Source organism: Gopherus flavomarginatus, chromosome 6, assembly GCF_025201925.1.
Source record: "Gopherus flavomarginatus isolate rGopFla2 chromosome 6, rGopFla2.mat.asm, whole genome shotgun sequence".
NCBI classification, from domain to species: domain Eukaryota; kingdom Metazoa; phylum Chordata; order Testudines; family Testudinidae; genus Gopherus; species Gopherus flavomarginatus.
In genome coordinates, this window is record NC_066622.1 from 78047527 (window position 1) to 78069692 (window position 22166).

Sequence of the window (22166 nt, forward strand, 5' to 3'; positions counted from 1 at the left end):
AACCCTTTTGAAGCCTCAGGGAATGCAGAGGAGGGGAGTCTCCCTTGGTAGGGCTGGGAAGGATATTGCTCTTCTCATGTGATTCCCTCCCCCAGTGGCTAATTTTAAATGAAGCTACCCTCCCCTGACATGAATCTCCCTATGGCACTGAAATTAAATATAGAGTATAATTTGGCATTTGAGAAGTGAAAGGGATGGTAGCCCTAATGGAAAAGCTAACGGCTTGGCTCTTCTGCATGCCTCAAACTGCTGAATGAGCTTTAGGGTAGGGAAGACTGTGCCTCCCAAACAGCCTGCCCCGCCCCCTATCCAATCCCCACCCACTTCCTGCCCCCTCAACTGCTCCCCTCAGAATCCCTGACCCATCCTGTTCCTTGTCCCCTCACCCAACCACCACCCTGGGACCCCACCCCTGTACCCTGACTGCCCCAACCCCTATCCACCTTCCTGCTGAGTCCTGACAGACCCCCCCAGAATGCCCACAATCCAACCCCTCCATTCCTTGTTCCCTGACCGCCAACTCCAACCTCTGCCCCCTCCCTGTGCCCCGACTGTCCCCAGGACTTCCTGCCCCTTAGCCAACCCCCCCCCCCCGGCCCTGGTCCCTTACCCCTGGCTCCCCCCCCTCACCCGGAGCCTCAGCCCATCCAGGTGCTTTCCTCGACAGCTGCGCAGCGTGGCTCCGGCAGGGCCTGAGCTCCGCCCTGCACGGAGCCATATGGTCAGGGGGCGGTGCTGCGAACTCCAGGCCAAGCGGAGAGAACTCAGGCACCGCTGGAGCTCGCAGCCCCTCCTCCTGACCATGCAACTCTGAGCGGGGCGGAGCTCAGGGGCCCCGCCAGAGTCACACTGCAGCGCTATCCAGGGACGCTCCTGTTTCCAAATTCTATGCAGCTGAACTCTTTTCTATGAACTATCTAAAATACTTCGTTATTTCCAATGCATCATTAATACACTAAATGTATTTAATCCATTCTGAAAACAAGATACAGTTCCCTAGGTTTTCTTAAAATAAAATTTAATAATAATAATGTCAAGTGTTTAAAACAGAATATTACATGAAGTCTATTTGCCGTCCTAAATGCTGCTCCGAACAAAAGCAGACTGATTTTTGAGCTAGATTGTTCATCATCTGCCTTATATCAAACAATGACATTATGGGTTGTACAATGTATTTCATGTTTATTTTGGCTCAGATCATTTCACTTGTTCGCCTCCCCCTTCATTGTTAGCATCAGCTCAAAAGTCAAATGGGTACATTTTAGATACAATTCATGTATTATTAATTATTATCTCTAGCCTTGTCTCCCAGGCTTTCAAAGAAATAGATCATTGACAGGCACCCTAAATCTTTCTTTTCTTGGTTACAAAGAGAGAACCTTGACGCTGAGATATTTTCCTCTTAAGAACAGACTACTACATTCACGAATAATATCTGGGAACAGCATGAGTTGTTCAAAGTAACTAATAATAGTACAATCAACAAGCATATATTTACTGGAAACCCTCACATTCTAGAAGTAGAATTATTTTTTCGAGATGTACACATGCTTTAAGAAATGAGTACTATATATATCAAACCTTTAGCACAACACAGGAATCAACTCTCTCCTTTGAGAGATGTGACAAATAGAAGAAGAAAAAAAGATGTTTGCTTATCTATAAGAAAAAAACACCTTTACCAATTGAGGGAAAAAAATAGATACTTTTACATGGTGTTATGCCCTATTCATGCAAATAAACAGTATGTATATCAGACAGTTCAAGAATTCTCTTCAGTATGAATAGTCTTTTTATTACAGCAGTAGAGCAGTGCTCATCCAAGCACATCCTAAGAATGTTTACATATATAGGCAGCAAATACTGTACAACATGCATGGCTTTGTGACACAGAATCTCTTCTTATGAAATTAGAAATTACTCCGATCTATTGAAGAGCTCGTGTCTCCTTGTAAGTCAATAAATTAAATCTCATAACCTACAGCAACCAAAGCCTGAATTTACACCAAAAATAGGAATTTTAATGGTTTAGTCATTTTTATAGGCCTTTTTGGTTTATTAGCAGTATCTAGTTGCAGTACAACATTGCACTTGCTGATATCAAGCAGGTGGTGGTGTTACTCCACTAACAGTTTAGTGCTGCATTACTTGCACCCTCTGAACTTCCCATGGTTTACATTTTTGGGTGGGCCATCATCTTTTACTCCACTGTAACCACCTCCTGTCCCACATGCTTAGGGTTGTCCTGAGAGTTTTGAGGAGGGTTATCAATATAATTCTTTGAGATATAAGAAACTCAGGTGATTTGTTTTATGTAAAAAGAAAAGAGTCCACCAGGATGGAGAATGAGGGGAGCTTTCATATACATTCTGGTGAATTTTAACACTTTATAGTTCTTTGTAAAATGAAGATAATCACCTGCCATCCACATAGGGAGGGATCTAGCTGGTATTACAGTGGCCTCTGCATGAGGGAATCTATGTTCTAATCTTGACTTTGCCACTAAGCTGCTGAGTGGACTTGAGCAGGCATGACACAGAAAGGCATATTATACCTGTGTCCAACAATCCTCACAATACGTTCCTGAAGGGGGTCATGTCTGTTCTCTGCTATGAGCTAGCTGATCATCATAGTTATTGTGAGCTGTTTATAAAGGAAATATTTTAAGTGATATATAAAATGTAGAATATTATGTTCTAAAACTGTTGGAGATGAGCCACATCGCCTGAGGCAGAGTGGGGTCTCAGCTAACTCAATCAAGAGCGAAAACATTCAACATCTTTCAACCCAGCCAAGCCCTGTGTTTACAGTCTGGACCAGGCGCAGGCCTAATCATTTACAAAGACAAGAGAAGCCCAAGAAACTATTCTGGCCAAAGGACCTTCAGGGCTGAGCTGAAGTTAATGAAATGCCCTGGTTATAAATGGAGACAAAATGTCTGGGATACTGTAACAGAAGGAGAAAGGGCCCAAGATGTTACTAATTATGGGGAGATACTCTGCTAGTGAGAGTGTCTCCAGAAACGTGGATCCCAGATCTCTAGGTTAGACGAGCACCAGGTGCAATACCTTATTAGACTGGAAAGTAACATGTTAACATGCAATCTATGCCCTATATTTATTATGTTTTTCTTTTACCTGTAACCTTATGTTTCAAAATCATTTTATTTGCTTTTATTTAATTCTTTAACTCAAGCTTGTTAAACGTACTTTAATTTGGTTTTCCTATAGAAACATGTAAGTGCCTTGTGCTAAGGAGGATGTTGAAATGAGCTGAAGCCAGTAACCCAAGGTGCACCACTTCCATAGAGGCAATGTATTGATGAACATTGTGGGTTTCAAGAAGGTAAGGGACTGGGCACTCGAGGGTAACAAAGTGGGATTCATAAATTGCTAGCCTGCCCAGGGAAACAGCAAGTCTTATGGTAGTCTGAAGTGAAGTGCTTATATTGCTGGTAGTTTTAGAACTTCCACAGGTGGGCACAGATAAGATTCCCTGAAGCTATATGCAGGTAGTGGCGATTCACCCCAGACACCTGGGTTACCCCCGTAAAGTGTCACAGCAAGTCACTTCACTTGTGTCTCAGTTTCCCCTCCCATCCTTTGTCCATCATGTCGATTTAGGATTATAAAATGCTGGAGGCAGGGACTGTCATTAGGTGTATATACTTGCCTAACACAGTAGGGCCCCCCCAATCTCAGTGAGGTCTGTAAGGACTACTGTGATACAAATGATACTATATAATACTTAGATTCTCTGCATAACACCTTCAAAGGATGAGCCTAGGAGCTTATATTCATAAATTTGCTAGACACTAAAAATCATGGACTTAAGAGAGACATTTATGCCTTATTATGGACAATCTATAAACTCACCCATATCCATGACTGCAAGAGATATTACCTGGCCACTTCACCTGGAATGGTCCTTTAAGCAGTTATCACATATTTTACGCTAAACAATCCATTCCACCTTGTATTTAGCTATGACACTCTGGGTATGTCTATACTGAAATAAAACCTGTGGCTGGCCTGTGCCACATGACTTGATCTTGCAGGGCTTGTGCTAAAAGGCTGTTTAATTGTGGTGTAGGCATTTGGGCTCTGACTGGAGCCTTGGCTTTAGGACCCTAGATCTCAGGCTACAGCCTGAGTCCAAATGTCTATACTGCAAATAAACAGCCCCTCATCCCGAGCCTGAGTCAGCAGGTATGGGCCAACTGCAGGTATCTAAATTACCCACAAAAGCTTATGCCCAAATAAATCTGTTAGTCTTTAAGGTGCCACCAGACTCTTTGTTGTTTTTGTGGATACAGACTAACACGGCTACCTCCTGATAATTGCTGTGTAGACAAACAGTCTGAGTACATCTCCCAGACCTGAAGAAGAGCTCTGTGTAAGCTCAAAAGCTTGTCTCTCTCACCAACAGAAGTTGGTCCAGTAAAAAATATCCTTAGCCACCTTGTATCTCTAGGTTCTTTTTGTATTTCTAGATCCCCCAAACAGGTTGGGATATAGCTAAGGGCTATGAAGACCACAAAGGCCAGCTTTGAATTCAATGAGCGCTTTGTGTATGAAGGGAATGAACATGTTGGGCCTCTTTTATAGCAGCATTTTGAAGATCCTGATTTTATTTGAGGGTCAAATTCATTTCTGTGCAATGGAGGCACACAACACCTATGCATCTCTGACGTCCTATTTGAGGGCTTAAGTGATGCAAAGGCTTTGTGATGTCCCTCTGCATAGCAGTGAAATCCATCAATAAGGAACACAGAATGGCATAGCAGTGTTGCCAACTCTTATAATTTTATTGCAAGTCTCATGATATTTTATGTTGTCATACACCCACATTTATGGAGTTGTGATTATGTGAGACTCTCCCCATTTAAGAGCTAAAAACTCATTTTTGTTTTTATGGTTGTGGAGAAAAATTTGAAAATGTGAATCAAATGTACCTACCAAGGCTCAGAAATCAGAGGACAAATAAAAAGAACCCATATTATATTATTTTTATGTCTTGATTTTTAAGCAAATACCATAATTTTTTAGGCTTGATGCATAATTTTTCAATATCTGAGGTTGGCAATACTGTAGAACTGAAGAGACATAGTACAATTTCTGGCAGTTAGCTGCTGTACAAATGAGAAACATGGAATCTATGCATGAGTAAACAAATATGATAGCAGGCACATAACATAACTGGGTGAATATATTAAACATATATTGATTGGATAACAATAAAGCCCCTATGTTTAGCATTTATAATATGTAGAGGCAAACACAATATTAAAAAACACAACAGATTTGCGGTGTGATTTTCCATAAGAACATAAGAACAGCTATACTAGGTCAGATCAATGGTCTACCTGGCCCAGCATCCTGTCTTCCGACAGTGGCCAGTGCTAGACGGTTCTGTGGGAATGAACAGAAGATGGAAATTATTGAATGATCCATCTTCTGTCATCCAGTCCCAGCTTCTGGCAGTCAAAAAGTAGCCCCAAATAGTCCAAAAATAGCCAAAATGGCTCAGGAGTACAAGTCCCACCACTGATTTTTAAAGAGGGTATTGGGGGTAGATGTTGTATCCTTAGTATTTGCATACACAGAGTTGCACTGGGTTAACTTAAATTGTTATTTTAAAGCTATTTTATTAAACTAGTACAAAAGGATCTGTCGATTCTTATTTCAATTTAACCCAGGCTTGATTCGATTTAGCTTAAATCATTTAGGTCTAGGATAAACCAAAATAAGCCACTCAAACCAAAACAAGAGTGTCTACACAGAAGTTTGCACCAGTTTAAACTAAAATTGTTTGTATGGAGACAAGCACTTAGTAGAACATCTTTGTGTTATTGACTAAAAGATTGCTATAGTTCTCTTAAGGCATAATAATTTGATGTGAACTTTTCAGAAGTAAAATGTATTAATTTCCATCAGCTCTCGGGGCAGTAAGATCAGCAAGTTTCAAGTCACCTGGAATGATTATCGCCACCAATTATAAATGACATGGCCATTGTCTTTTTCTATGACAGTTACACAATACATATAATGCCTATATTCCCAGAGGATCCAAAAGACAAATACAGAAACTACATTCAGGATACACCACTGAAAAGTATTGAGCTCAGGGGTGAAACACAGCAGACACTTACTGGCCCACAGCAGCACTATTGAATAGTTAAAGTCAGTGAGGGAAGACATTTCCATGACAGGAAAACCATAATAAATTCAAAACATATTTTAATTAAGTCTCTATAAGAGATGGGCAAAAAAAATTGTCAAACTTTTTTTCACCTAAAAAAAAAATATAGAGATAGATAGATTCAGGTCAACCAAAACATTTAATTAATTCAAGTGAAATTTGCCTAAATGTTTTGGTCCCAAAAAAAACCCAAAACAAAAAACAAACAAACAAGGAAAACAATTCTGAAATGGTTTGCACTGACATTTTCTAAACAAAATGTTTCAATTCAAAAAGCATTTTTTTTTAATTTTACTGCAAATTTTATTTCTTTTGTAAACAGAAGTTCAAACAAACAATCTAAAAACAAAATCATTTTGTTTTGAGTTTTCAGTTCAGCCACTGATGATTAAAAAAACTATGCAATAATGGAAACATAGGAAACTCTGAATATTAAGTGTTTGAAAACAAAAACTTTAGGGCCAAGATTTTTAATGATAATAGGCCTGGACCAAAACCCATCGAAACACATGGGAATATTTCCATTGGCTTCAGCGGCTTTTGCAGGAGACTCTACAGCATTCTGTTTCTTTAATGTCACACATTTTGACTTTTTCACCCATCATCTCACACCAGAGCTCTTTATATACTGGATGAATTAGGAAGCAGTTGTTAAATATAGCCTGTCACTACCTGTTTCCTTTTAAGCTCAGTCTCAACATATGAGGCACATGTCTATCTCTATACAGACTGCAAAGGGTCACCAAAACCCCTAAGCTTGAGAGAAAATAAAGGGGTCATAACAAAGTAGCTATGTCAACATTAGTCAGGGATATTGTCAGAGCCCATCTATGACATTTTTAGCGCAGCGGGGTTTCATCCAGAGTCATGACCCTTGTCATTAAATTTTGCCAACCAGCTGGCTCCAGGTTCCCATCCACAGAGTGCACTGAAGACATCAGCCAGCGGGCTACAAAAGGCTCCAGGTGTTCCCAGTGCCAGAATACAGTGAGGATATACAGGCCAGCAATAAAGACAAGCCAGTCTGCTGGAACAATCTGGACTGAAATCCCACCCCGGTAATGCAGCAAAGTGAGATGGGTAGGAACTGTTACATATCATACATTGATAAAAAAACAACAGCATGGAGATTAACAAAATGGGTCGTAACTCATCTACAATTCTCCCCAAATCTTTACCACTGTAGTTACCATATGATATTATTTAACAAGTTTGCATCATGCTCTCTGTAGAGCAAAAAAAGAAGCAGTTCCTGACTTTAAGAACTTACAGCCTACAGTCCCAATCCTATAGGCACTCAATGGATAAAACTTCCTCCGCAGTCCTGGAAGCACTCCATACATGACACCCTGTCTCACTTAGAGTTGCCAATTTTGGTTGGACATATTCATGGAGATTTCATCTCATGACATAATCTTTAACTAAAAATAATCTTTAATTCCTGGGGACTCCAGGACAATCCTGGAGGCTTGGCAACCCCATACTAGTATTAGAAATATTATCAGTACTTATGAATGGGCTGAGTCCCTAACTCCCTCCTCAACACAGTATTCTAATTCAGGGTATGTGAGCTAACAAACACTTCCTGGTGTTTGAATTTATTACTAACTCAAAATCAGCCCGATCTAGGCAACCCCTCTGCACTAATACCCATTAGACAGAAGGGACACTCCCATCCCTTTATGTCCTGGCTGGAGATAATGTGACCTAGCTGTCGGTATGACTCAGCAATAATCACCTTGAATCTTAATGAAGGGTTTTAGCACCTGAACTGTGGTGACTGAACAAGAGTCCTGCATTCCTATACCCAATGTATTAGAGTCTGCCACTTTTTTGCAGTACCCTTGACCTGTTTCAAAAAATGAATGTTAGCCATTTCAAAATTAAACATTTTACTCTCTTGTATACAAAAGAACATAATAAACATGAAATCCCATGAAATTTGATCCTTAGCAACAAGCCACACAAGTGTCACTTTTGAAGTTTAGAATGTTACCAGAACACCTCAATGTTTTTATAACCTGGTATAATTACACAGGTCTCTTATCCTATTGTATATTAATGGTGGCATTTTATACATTCAGTTCCAGAGATGTGTTCTAGTTTTGTACAAAACCTCTCTATTTCTGGCATAGGAGTTGAATGTAGGTATTCTATACTTAAGTCATTACTTTCCTTTAAAGGAAAAACTGAAAGACTGCATACACCCACACGCACAAAGCACCTGTGGATAAATAACCCCCTGCAGCCCATAAAGGGAATAAGTGTAGCCGTTCATGTCATATTCTGTTCAGAATAATCCCCACAAATTCAACAGAATGGAGAGTACCAAAAAATACCAACCAAATGCATTGTTCCTCACTTACCAAACCATTAAAATTATTTGAAAAGCAAACAGCTTTAAACAAAACCCTTGTTTGTGTGGGAGCCATACCTCAGCCTCTTAGGCTGAAAGAAATTTAGGGCTAGACGGGTATAAATGCTGCAGGCTAATGTACCAGATGTTACTGCCTTGAAGCATTTGTAAAATTGTACATAAGCTAATCGCACATTGAGGTACACTCCCCTGAATCTGAGTGAGTGAGTGTGTGTGTGAGAGAGACGTGTGCACAACAGGGGGAGCATGTTGAATTTATGCATAAATCAGTGAAATTCAGAGAACACTGCAAGATCAACATTTTCGAAGAAGGTGGCTAAACTTCAGATCTTAAATTCATATTCAGGTACCTCAATAAGCAACCAAATTTTCAGAATGCTGAGTACCCAGCACCTCCCACTGAAGTCAAACAAAGCTGCTGAATGCTCATCACTTTTGAAAAATCAGACCACTTATTCAGGTGCCTAAATATGAATTTAATAGCCTAACTTCAAGCATTTATTTTTGAAAGTATTGGTCTAAGTGCCATGTATCAACAAAAATAGCATGTGCTACCTAATGCACAATTTCCCATAAAAATCATGCATACTTTAACAGAATTAATGTAAGAGTTCTACGATATTAGTGCAAAGCATAATACTGTTACAGCTATTACTAATTTAATAGTTCAGGGGAATTGAAGAAGAATGGAACACTTAATTCCTTATGCTTAAATACCATGTAGCATCAGACCTTTAAACAGTTGGGTAGTACTGTTAACAATGGACAGCTGTGAACTTTTTTCATCATAGAGGTGGATGCATTCCAGCAATGAACTAAGGGTCAGATTTTTAAAGGTATTTAGGCACCTAAAGATATAGGTGGGGCTTTTGAAAATCCATATTAACACCTACCTGATTCTTTAGGAACCTAAATACCTTTTAAAATCTGATCCTAAGTGATTTCTGTGCATAGAGTTTGCAAAGTTCTTTGTGATCTTTCAGGAGTGTAAGATATAGGGTAAAAATCCTGTTCCCTTTACTTATACGAAACCATTGCCCTTACTTGCACAATTAAGGGGGAAGAGGTTTTGCCGTATTATAACTTAACACATGAAGTAACTTCTGGAATGGGATATAAATATATATGGAATACAGGGAAACAGGACTCTTAAATTAAAGGCTGTGCCACATAATAAAGACAGTTTAGTGCAATTGCATAATCTAACAGAATGTGAGAAATATTCACTTATACAAAAGTTAAGGAAATGCAGGAAATCATCTAGTCAAAAGGAGGGGAGGGGAGTGTTTGTATCACATATAATCTAAGGGCCAGACACTTATGTAGTGGGGGAGAGGGAATGTGAATAAATAGTCTAGATGACTTAAATGGTTTTTATATAAGAAAGTTTTGCAGGATCATAACCAAAAAACTGTAACCTCACAACCCAATAGAAGCATATATTTATGATTAGCAAATAGGCTTTGTAATTCAACTGACTTCAATCGCTTGTGGCCAATGGACTCAACTGAGAACAACTGACAAGAGAATTGCATCACTCATGGCTAAGGATAAGATTTTGTCACAGAGGTCATAGAAGTCATGGATTCTGTGACTTTTAGAGACCTGTGTGACATTTTATGTTTCAGCTTCAGCCCCGTGACATGGGCGGCAGGAGGCTCCACAGATCTCAGCCACAGGTGATGGGGGCTGGAGCTATTAGTTTCTCCCCTCTCTCCCCCCAACCCAGCCAGCTACCCTCCTTATTTTTAGTAAAAGTCACAGACAGATAGCGGGCTTCCGTGAATTTTTGTTTATTGCCTGCAACCTGTCTGTGACTTTTACTAAAAATAACCGTGACAAAATCGTAACCCATGGCCCACATAGTCCCAACTCTCCAGCCACTGGTAAATCAGCTCAATCAATTATGCCCAATGGAATACTCATTCAAATTCACAAAAATAAATAAATTCATCAGCGCAGCTTTTCATTAAAAAAACAAACTTAAGATGTTTAAGAAAAGCACTATATTTTGAACCATTTTATTTGAAATACAATGGCCACCGTTTACAAATAGTTACTACTGAGTATCTGAACCACAACAGTATTTCCTTATATAGAGAAGAGAAATTAACTACTGCATCAGTGATGCAGTGGTTACTCTTAACTTATCAACAGCAACCTTTGAACATGTCTCCTTTTGAATTTAACAAAAAGGAGACCAAAGAGTTATCTAAGTATTAAAGTATTTCATGCATAGTGGATAGAGTGTAGAGAGGCAAAGTGCAAAGAAAAAGGTAAGAAATATTTAGCCACCATTTTTTGGACAACAGAAAGATATATTCTAAATGTACTTCTTTGTACATTAATAAACCAAAGAACAAATGTGTAACATAGTGGAATGTTATCTGATGGTTTTAGTGACAAGCCATTCAAGCTCCATTCTTGTGGTTTATAATTTTACCATAGCTTCTCAGTGGCATTATGACCTAGTAATAGGTATTTGTTTATCCCATTATAAATAATAATGAGGTTATATTGTTTGCCCATATATTATATATTCAGTTCTAAATATAAATTCCAGTTTTTCCATGAATACTGTATATTTGACAAATTAAGTTGGCATTTATTTTATGCCATTAGATACACACAATTAAAGGACATAAAAGCCTGAAGAAGGATTTCCCTTTATACACAATAAATGCAATACTAGCTAATATATAATGCTTTTCAGCCATAAATCTCAAAGCATTTTACAAAGAAAGAAAAAGAAAATAGTATTATTACTCCTAGTTCACAGATGGAGAACAGAGAAGTGACGTGACTTGTACAATGAGTACCCATATTTATTAAAATATTAGCAAGGATACATGAAACGCTGTATTTCAAATGCACCAAACTAAGGCCCAAATCCTGCAAATACTTTTGCATACATTTAACTTACTTAGTGGGAGAAGTCCCAGTTAAATCAAGAGAACTGCTTACAGTACTAAAGTGAGGTGCACAGTCAAGGATTTGCAGGCTTGGGACCTAGCTGCAAACATAAGCCCTAGTCCTTCAGACTGATCCATGTGAGTGGAGACCTTTGCCCATGTATGGCTCTGACGTTGAATTCAGTGTGGCTCTGCAAAAGTGCTTATGCCCACCCATGATGATCACTTTGCAGGATAAGGACCATGGTAGATGTACTATCAATACAGTTTCAGCACCCAGATTTTCATTTCAGGAGGGCCAAGAAGTAGTTAAAAATGTTAATGTGACCCCCCACACACACACACAGAAAAGTTTCTAACTTTTCTCCTGTAGTGTTAGAAACCCAAGGTAACAGCAATGGGCTAAGGAAGCACATGTCCAAGATAAGTAAAGTACAAAAAGTACATTAACAGCATGAATGGCAAAAACTGGATTAGAACTTTTTTAAAAATTCAGTTTTAATGATCAAAAATGTTAACAGATAAGATTTTTTCAAGTGTTTTAAAGTGCATAATACTTATCCAGGGCCTGGATCAAAGCCCACTGAAGTCAGTGGAACTGTTTCCAACAAATTCAATAGGCTTTGGTTAAGGCTCTCAGGTTCTGGAGCTACCAAACTGACAAATACATATCACAGATCATCCAAAAGCAACATGGCCAGATCAAAGTGAACTCTACAGCATTGCACTCATTCAAACAGGATCACATATGCTATCTATGGGAATAAAGTGTTCCTTTCATAGATCCAAAACTGGCATATAATCTGGGACTATTAATATCTAAACTTCAGAATGGGCCCTTCCATACCAATACAACTCCATTAGAATTGGTCAAATAAGGTGAATTAATACATTATTTTGTGTGTGTGCATATAATTAATTCACCCAGGTTTAGAGCTGGGATAATTATTTGACTAATATATGCATGAATAATTTGACAAATGTAACTTATTTTAAAAAAAAAAAAATCACCCAAATCCAACCTCCACCTTCAGAGACACAAGCACTAACTGATTCTTTTGCTGTACCTCCAGTCTTCATGTTGCTCAAAAGCAGCTGGGCTTGTTCTGTGTTTCATAAAATGAATGGCTTTATCCCTTCCTCCCCAACCAACCACACACACAAGCATACAGGGCCCAATTCTCCACTGCCCTACACCTTTTGTTGTCATTTATCTCTGTGCAAATAACATGTGTAATAAGTGTAAAATGTTACTGTTCTGATAGAGTTTTGCACCCACATTACACTGGAGTAAATGAGAACCCAAGGTATAAGGCAGTGAAGAATTGGGCTCAAATACCTCAGCAAGGTATGAACTCAAAGCGGAAGCCATCAATTCTGTAAATGCCCTTCTACTTGCAACACATTATCTCTTGTCCCCACCTTCCTTTCAGTTCCTGAATTCAAACTTGCAGGAGACTAATGCATTTCCTTTCCTCTAAGTAGATGTTTTATATATTCACACACACACACTATATTTCCTCTGACAAGAAACTCCACCAAATGCATGTTCAGAGTGCAGCTTTTTAAGCTTTCCCTGGACAAATTTCGATTGGGAATCTGAAAACTTGAATATTCCAGGATCTTCATACAATTCCAGACAGATAACTTTTCATCAAAGCTGAAAGGATCCCCTCCTTCTTCCCCTTAGTATCCTGCTGGAATATTCTATATTGTCATATTCCTGGATCTAGCTAGGTTCTAAGACTTCCATCCTACAATCTAGCACACTAAAATATGTCCCCATTGCTGGTTTACTGCCTGATCAGGCAAAGGGGCCGCATAGGCAAACCCCTAAACTCTCACACAACCTCACTGAAGTCATTTGGGTTCTAAAGGATCAGGATAGGACATTAAATGCTGACTGTGGTTCCACAGTTAGCATGTTGGTCACCACATGCTCCACACTCTGAAGATCTGTTGAAATAAGGAGCTTTGATGAGAGAAACTCACAATCCACCTTCCTGTGATTATACTGAAGGGCCACAAGAGTGTCCACGTTTTTGAGTGTAGGATTCCACAGAAGACTCTCCGGTTCAGAAAATTTAGGTCGCAAGCTTGATTGATTTAAAAGGTCCTTTTAAGAGGACTTACAGCAGTGCCTCACACATATTCTCTATTGCAGACCAACATGCAACTGTTCGACAGAGGTTATATTTAGAAGTAGTGAAAACTCTAAATTTTCACAGTGAATCTACATTTAGAGTTATATACTGCATGCAGGAATCCCACGGGCATGAGACTTGGGTATGTGGATCAATATTAAAACAGCATAAAGCTCCTTATCACAGTTGTTGCTTCAATTGTGCTTCACTGGGAAAAAGTGTGATGTCTAGTCACTTCCATAGTAACACTTACACCAATGTGATGTGATGGGGTAATCCAGTGTTATATTAGAGCACTTCACTTTAGATTTTGCTTTTTATTTTTTTCTTTGTCAAACATATTTGTTGCAAAAGCCAGTGTATGGTGCTAGGTCAGAACAGTGATTAACTCAAGGCCTGCTAAGGGGCTTTTTGTTTGCCTTTTAAAGCACTATCCAGATCTTTGATATTTTGGATTTGTGTTTATTTTTATCATCAGCTTTATTTTTAACATTGAAATGAATTTGGTAAAGAATTAGGAGCTTTGGAGACTGAAAGCACATTTTTTTCCACAGCAGATGTATGGCCTGGGTGATGTACATCAATGTGACATCTCAATGCAGATGCCTAATTGCTGTTCTGTAATGAACAAATAAAGAATTGAATGTAGCTCTGCCTTCAAGGCCCTTTCCCTCCTTGACCTCTCTGATGACATTCACATCACAACTGGCAACCTGCTCACTAAAAACAGAACTCAGACTCACCATGTAGTTTCATACAGTCAACCAGAAGATGGTAATATCTCAGTCACTATCAACCTTGGCCAGGTTTGACCTCTGACCTAAAACAAAATGCTCTGTAGCTCACTAATAATCTTATGACCCATCCAATCCTCTTCTGTTCCTTTGCTTCTGTTCAGTATGTATTAAAAAGAGAGGCAAGACAAGCAGCTTTGAACCGAGGACGCTCCCACCTTACTGATATGTGTATATCTGACATATAGGTATATACCTGATATAACTGGATATATGGATTTTTTGGAGGGGTGTCCACAGATTAAGATGTCACTCCATAAAAAGCTAAAATGTCTATCTATATGTTATTTAGAGTTGATCTGAAAATGGGGCTTCCCTTCCAGGGAAATTTTTGACTTTTCATGGCAAACTTTTTCCAGTTTAGGGTTTTGTTTGTGACTGAAAATTCTAACATTTTCAAGGAAAACAGATACTTCATGAAAATTTTATTTTCCACTGAAAATCCAATTTGCCCATCAAAAACAGCTGACAGATTTTTTTCAACCAGCCCTAACACTATGTGATTTTTTAAAATTTACTGAAATAAGTGGCTTAAGTTAATTGCAAAGAGGAGTTTTATGGTTAGTAGTTAATAATTTCAGTCACTCACTAGGTGTGTCCCAGTGATTTGCAAGCAAATTCCCCAAAATATCTGTTTTTAGAGAAACAGCTGTGAACGCTATGGACTGGGCTGTCATAAAGATGTGCCATAGCATAAGAAGCTCTGGGAGACATAATAACTAAGGCATAATGCCCTCTGGGGATCCAGGGAGCACAGATAAAGTGCCAATGCCCCACCCTTCCAGAGGGCACTCTGCATATGGTCACCTCCTCAAAAGGACTCCCATTGGGCCCAGGGGCAGCTCCAGGCACCAGTGCGCCAAGTGCGTGCCTGGGGCGGCAAGCCACAAGGGACGCTCTGCTGGTCACCGCAAGGGCAACAGGCAGGCTGACTTCGCCGGCATGCCTGTGGACGGTCCACTGTTTCCGCGGCTTCGGCGGACCTCCTGCAGGCGTGCCGCCGAATCCACAGGACCAGGGATCTCCTGCAGGCAAGCCGCCGAAGGCAGCCTGCCTGCCATGCTTGGGGCGGCAAAATACCTAGAGCTGCCCCTGATTGGGCCCACTCCCTGTCTTGCATACCCATGGAATCCCTGTGGGAAAGACATTCTACACGTCCTCTCTTTCCATTGCAAACCTGTGCAAGGGCCAAGCAATCTGAGTAGCTCGTTTAGAGGTTAACTGGTATATAACCAAACACCCTGAAGGTAGAGTAGTATCATTCAGGAACACAGGCACTGCCAGTAGCAGGTCCATCTAATCCAGTATCTATCAAGTGACCAGTACCAGATGCTTCAAAAAAAGTTCCAAGAAAACCTGTAATGAACAATTATGTCCATGGAGTAGGTGGGTCAATCCTAAGCTCAGATGGGTAGTGATCACTTTATGCCTTGAAGCACAAGGTATTATATCCCTTATTTTTTTTAATCCCATCAAATGTAATTGTGTAAATTACGCAACGCAAATGTAATTATTATTCATATTTGAATCTTTTTATTGTATTGCCATACAGAATAGCAAGTAGAATGACCAATCTACCTTATTCCTATCTCATGTTCTGCCATTTTAAATACTAATTTGGGAACTGAACAGGTTTGCCAAAGAAGAGAAAAAGCAAACCATACTCAAGAACCTTTTCCTAATTCTTAATAAGAAAACAGTTACTTACTACTTAAGAGGCACAAGACATTGAGAAACAAATGGCATTTTACAACTCTCTAAAAACAGGGCTAAAGGCATCATTGCAAAAATAAAATAAAAAATGTGTAACTTGTTAGATACATAACAAAAAAAAAAATAGTACCAGAAATTGTAATTACTTTTCTATTGTCTGACATACTGATTAACACAGATCTGAATTTACATCATTCTCTCTGGCAGACTGGGAAAAAAAAAAATATTGCCACCTTTCAAATTGAGCCTACAGTCCAAAATAAATTGTAACTTCAACAGTTAATAGCAAAAATGGACAATATTAATTTCATATTACTATGCAAAAGTTTTGGAATTTTGAAAAGCATTCTATTGGATATTATTATTCCCTTCTCTCTTGTACCCATCCCTAAGACAATTAAAATGCAGCCTCCACACATTTTGTATCGCATAAAGGGTTAAATACAGTGTTTAAAATTTTTTAAGTCCAAAAACAACTGTAAACACAATGCAGTTAAAAATAAAAAAGCCAAGAAAAAGAACTGTAGCTCCATACAATGCATCCGCTAAAAAGAGCTAGATCCACAAAGTGAATCTGACAGAGTCCTACAGGATTATTAAGTACAGAGCTTTAAACTGGGATTCTAAGGAAAAGCATACAGCAACTGATTTGCTGCTATTGGAATAACAGGTGATGGAATTCCTGGAATCTGCATGAACTTGCATGAACTTGATGTACTGATCAGCTGCTGACAAAGTTATTCTGCTCCCTATGACTTTCATACATGAGCAAATTATTTAGTATAAGTCAAAGAAGTCAGAGATGAAAAGATTTATTAGAACACTGTGACCACTCCTTACGTAGATACAAGGAGTAGGATATTTTAACTCTGCCCCACCAGCAGGAAGGAAAAGGGACATACTAGGGCTCTTCTCATGCCAAACACATGGGTCAGCCTCAGTACTTCTGCTGGGGGTTCAAAGTAGAGGACATAACATACACGTGAATGTGTTCATATTCACACATCTATTGCGGCAGCCTTTCCCAAGTGGCCCTGGGGCATTAAGCTTGTGCAGAAGTTTAACGGGCTTGCATTTACCATTTCAGCTCATATCTATTGCAGGCTCCTTTTCTAGCATTTGCAGTACATTCACGCATTCTTTGTGTGCCCAGAACTCTCAATGAAATCAGTGGGACAACTGGGCGTGCCAGTAATGCAGCACTGGGGGCTTGCTAATTATTCTTTACCAAATCCTTGAAAATCTGAACAAATGTAATAGGTACATCCTAAAAAAGGTGCACATCTCCCCCTGCCTGCAGAGTCCTCCACTGTCCTCCCTAACCTCTTCCACAGGCAGATCATCTTGGAGCTGGCTATTTTAGCTCCAAGATGTGTAAGCTTCTGGCTTACTACTTGATGAGGATTTGCCCTGTACAAGTAAATAAGACAACTCAAACATAAAAGGTTCAGACTAGTGTTTAGAAGACAATTTAGATGTGCCTTTCCTAACTTTCCTTAAGAGATACATAAACTGCTTTAACTGATCACCTCCTAAGAACAGACTTTCAGTCCAAGGACATTTATGAAAGCACTATAATAAACAGTTAGTTAAAAGGTGGCTTGCTCTAGCTTTTGAATCTCATGGGTGAAGAAGTAGGCACTGATGTCAATCACCTCTTAGGATTTTCTGTATTCTTTGTGCCTTCTGTGGCTCATCACCACCTGCGGAGGAGGGGACTAAAAATATAAAGAGGGAAACTCCAGACAAATCTAGCTAGATACCCCACTCTTGGGAATTTGGTTTTTCCTTTCACAGGTATCAGTATTTTCCAAAACACACATTTATTGTCATAAAATACAACTAAGCTCTATGAGCACACCTGACAAATCTCTCCTTCCACAAGCTCACATTTCAGTTACTTTTATTAAACAAGAAATCTCTAAGGTATCTCCCATTGCCTGGTATTTTTTCTGTAAGTCAAACCTGAGTTAAAAGTTTCATTTTACCCCATCTATTTAATTGCCACATTTTCCACTGATAGCACAATTACTATAAACCCAGATTATTTCCAACTGAAATTAAGAGATTCTTCTTTAAGCAACTTTACCATAAACTACCCACCGCAAGAAAGATATTAATGAACTGTATCACATTTCCCAAGATGCTATATGATTACCATACTTTATAACTTTTTCCTATTTCCAGTTAAAAAAATAACCCTCTTGTGCAGCCAGGTTGTGCCAGATCACATGTGGGGGGAGGGGTAGGCAGCACACTGTACGTCAAAGCAAGCTAGCAACCTACCATATATTAAAAGGTGTGTGTGTTCTTGTGAGTATGTGTGTGCCAGGATTAACTAAAGCAGATATTATTCCATGTGTAATCCAAAAAATGTGAAAAGGGAAGGGGAGAAACTCCAGCTGCCAGTCTATTTTGGGGTCTTAAATTGCCTGTCAAAAGCCACTTTAGCAAATTCAAAACCTTAACACTTTCTGTCCCATTTCTCTCAAATAAAAAAAAAGGAATGATCATGATCATCTTTGTTTAACCACGATCAGTCTCCTAGTTTGGGTTTTGAAGGATCTCAGAGAAGCTGACACCTTCACTGCACTACTTCCCATCTCGTAAGGGGTAAATGGTGGCAGGACTCAGATGCACCTTTAAGTGCTAAATCCTGGGGAAATTATAGAAGAAAATTTGATCCAGTGCAGTTACTTACAAATTCACAAAATACATTTACCACACCAAACAGAAGCCTACCGGAGGCGCTTGGTCCTGTGAACCTAGCCTCATGAGGAATGAATTCTACCAAGTTTTTCCTTCCTGGCGACATGGAATTAAACAACTTAAGTCAACAAAGAACAACCAACACCACCAACTATCCTTCCCCGAGTGGTCTCTCTAGTCTGGGGAGAGTCATCTTAGGTGCCCTCTCCGCAGAACTGTCCCGCTATGTCAATGGGCAGCATTGACCTGGGCTACAGGCAGCAGAGGGGAACCCTCCTGTCACCAGCCGCTGAAGATGGAGCCGTCTCTGGGGAAACATTTCCTAACGTGACACCAAACAGAGCCATCCTACAATACTCAGCCGCCGCGGCTCCTCTCACGGAACCTAAAAGGCGACCCTACAACAACACCGCCACAGCCACTGGATCAAGGCGTCAGTGCACGACCCTACAATAAACACCAAACAACCCTCGCCTTCTCTCCCAGCTCCCCAGCGCCTTGGAGACCCCCTGAAATCACCCCCACGGCCGGGGCACCCTCACCCCACAGCCAGGGAGGGGGGGGGGCTCACCTTGTTTTTGACCCCGCAGTGACAGCAGACGGTCCACAGGTACTTGAGGGTCCTCCAGAGCAGGATGATAAAGAGCCCGCCAAAGAACGTGACCATGGACGAGGCGAGGAAAGCCCACCACATGCGCTGTCCGCGGCTATCGCAGGGCACCTCCATGGTCACCGGGATGATGAGCGCATCCATCTTGGGCACGCTGACCGGGGACGAGGACGAGTCCGTGTTGAGATTGCTGGCGCTGATGCTGTTACTCATTCTAATGCCGCCGCTGCCTCCCGAGGCGCTGCTGCTGCTGCCGCCGACGCCGCTGCCATTTGCCATAGCTAACAACTAGCAGGGCGCGCGGGGGCCCCGGAGAGCTCCCCCCACCGCCAGCGCCCCCCCAAACACCCCTCACCAGCCATGCCGCGCAGTCCCCGGGCCCCCCGGCCGATGCCAAATGTCCCCCTCCTGCTGCTGCTGTGGAGAGATGTCCACCCCCAGCCTCCTCTTCCTCCCAGATACACGCCCCCCCCAAATCGCAACCCCCACGTCCACCAGGTTAATGCCTCGAGCCACTTGCGCCTTCTCCAAGGTACCCAGAGCCGCACACCCCCTCCCCCAACGGGTCTCTTCCAGCTTCTGCCTCGGTTCTCCCCAGCGGTGGCTTATTAGTAGCAGTCTTGAACTTGTTTATTATTAATAATCAACACCCCCCCCCCCCGCGCGCACAGCCTCCTCCTCCTCTAAGTCCAGCCCCTTCCGCGCCTCTCCCCACTCTCTCCTGGCAGCAGCCTCTTGGGGATCTTAATTCATCCTCCACTTGCCCATCTGCGCTCGTGCTGCTGCCTCCTCCTCTCCCATCCTTCAGGGTCCTCCTCCAGGGCTGAGGCGGCGGCAGCTGCTCCGCCGCGGAGCACGCGGCCACACACCAGCCCCGCTTCCCCGGCTGGGTTTGTCTGCGCCTTCCTCTCTGCTCCTCTACCTGTCAGCTGCAGCCACCGGCTGGAGACGCGCTTTCGCAGCCCCCGCGACGCGTGTGGCCCGGGCGCCGGGGGATAATGAGCGCATGAAGGAGACCCCGGGGGGCTTTCCTCAGCTCGGGACTCGGCGGTTGCTGGGGCAGAGGATGCTGAGCTCAGGAGAGCTCCGGCTGCTGGTTCCCCATGGGCACGGCACGGCAGCGGCTCGGCGCTTTCCACCCTACGAGCTTCCTTCTCCCGTGCGCTCCGCTCTCCAGCTGGCCCAGGCGCCCCCGCTCCGGAGAAGCCGCCGATTGGGCTGGATGAGGCGCAAGAGAGACACGATTTACAGGTAGCAGCGAGGCGGGGCCACGCTCAGCCCGAGCCCTGCCCACCCAACAAGTCCTGCTCGCCTAGCTGAGATCATTGCTGCCCTCCCCGGCTCCGGGGCGCGGATCGCCTGAGCCAAGATGGGGATTGACGGAGGGAGGGGGAGCACGGGGAGGGTGCAAACAAAATCCCCCCCCCACGCGTGAAAGCCAATGTGCTCTTGTCTGGTTTGGTGACTGCCGTGACGTACGGGCTAACGCACGGTGCCTGTCATGTCTCTGTGTCTCGCTCCCCCCACTTCGGCTAACGCGATTTATTTCCAATACCGATGTTTTCCATCTTCTCTCTCTGTACAGCAGCAGATCGTAGTGACTGGAATACGAAATGCGGGGCAGAGAGAGACACACACAGAGAGAGATGGGGCTGGGCAGCGGAGCTGCTGGAAGCTTGCTCGGGTGCCATTCATCCTATTTGTTCCTCCATCTCCCTCCCTGGAAGTAGCCAGGCCAGTGCAATTAACCAGGCGCAGCAAAACGAAGAGGGAGAGCAGAGGCGTTAATCCTGGGGCGGGAGAGCGAGGATTTCTGCCCTGTTTAATTCAATCAGAATCTTAATGCGAAACTGCGAGGTGTTTTGTTGGGGGGGGAGGGGTTATATGTGAGGAGGAGGGGCAGAGAAGGGAGAGAAACAGATCTTCCAAACGCCGGTGGCTGGTTGAGTTGCAGCAGCAGGTGCCAGGAGATACGGGGGGAGGAATTGCTGTTTCCAAAGCTCGCTGGAAAAAAAAACCCTGATCTGAACATAAGGAAACTATGGGAAGGGAGGTCTTTCCCATGCGTTACAAACACTGTAAATGGCTGAATGGCACAGGTGCCTCCGTGAAATGTAATCTAACGACACTAACATAAAAGAAACAACAAAAATCTCCTCTGACCCTGGCGCTTTTCGTCTGTCCATTACAAAGAAGCTCAAGATAATTAAAAAAAAATAGTTTTTAATCCTCCTTCAACACATGCTCTGCTAACCCTGTTGTCTGCATAACTTGCTAGGCAGATCCTGCTGTCATCTCTCCAAGGCTAAAATACCAAAGCCTGTGCATGCATGACATTTCCCCAGCAGATCTGTTTATTGGTCGTGCATAGAGCCACCATTATAAAATAATCATTACTTAACCTCTGACCGTAATGGTGTCCGTTTCTACATCTGTCATGGAGACTTTTTAAAAATCGAAGTAACCACATTTGAAGACTGCATTAAGCTTTTCTGCAGGGCTACTTTTGAAAAATACACTATCCTGACCACTGAAATACATAGTGCAATTTGATCCAAGTGTGTAAGTATATTATTATAGTTTGCTCCTGTACACACCTCCCATATTCCATCAGAGAGGTGGCTTCTTCTCAGTGGTAGGCTGATGACCTCTCCGACATACAGAAGTAAGTTATCACAGTACATACAGAAGTCTTTGTATGTTTGG

At 41.9% G+C, this 22166-nt stretch overlaps 1 protein-coding gene across 28 annotated transcripts in view; it reads right to left on the reverse strand.

The window, feature by feature from the left end:
• Window positions 1-19780, reverse strand: part of KCNMA1 (potassium calcium-activated channel subfamily M alpha 1) — an 886632-nt gene extending 866852 nt beyond the window's left edge. For all 28 annotated transcript variants that reach the window (XM_050960013.1, XM_050960012.1, XM_050960004.1 and 25 more), the window contains exon 1: window positions 19422-19780. In XM_050960013.1, the coding sequence (XP_050815970.1) occupies window positions 19422-19739 (318 nt within the window). In that variant the 5' untranslated portion in view covers window positions 19740-19780. The remainder of the gene's footprint in view (window positions 1-19421) is intronic.
• Between the last annotated feature and the right edge of the window lie 2386 nt (window positions 19781-22166).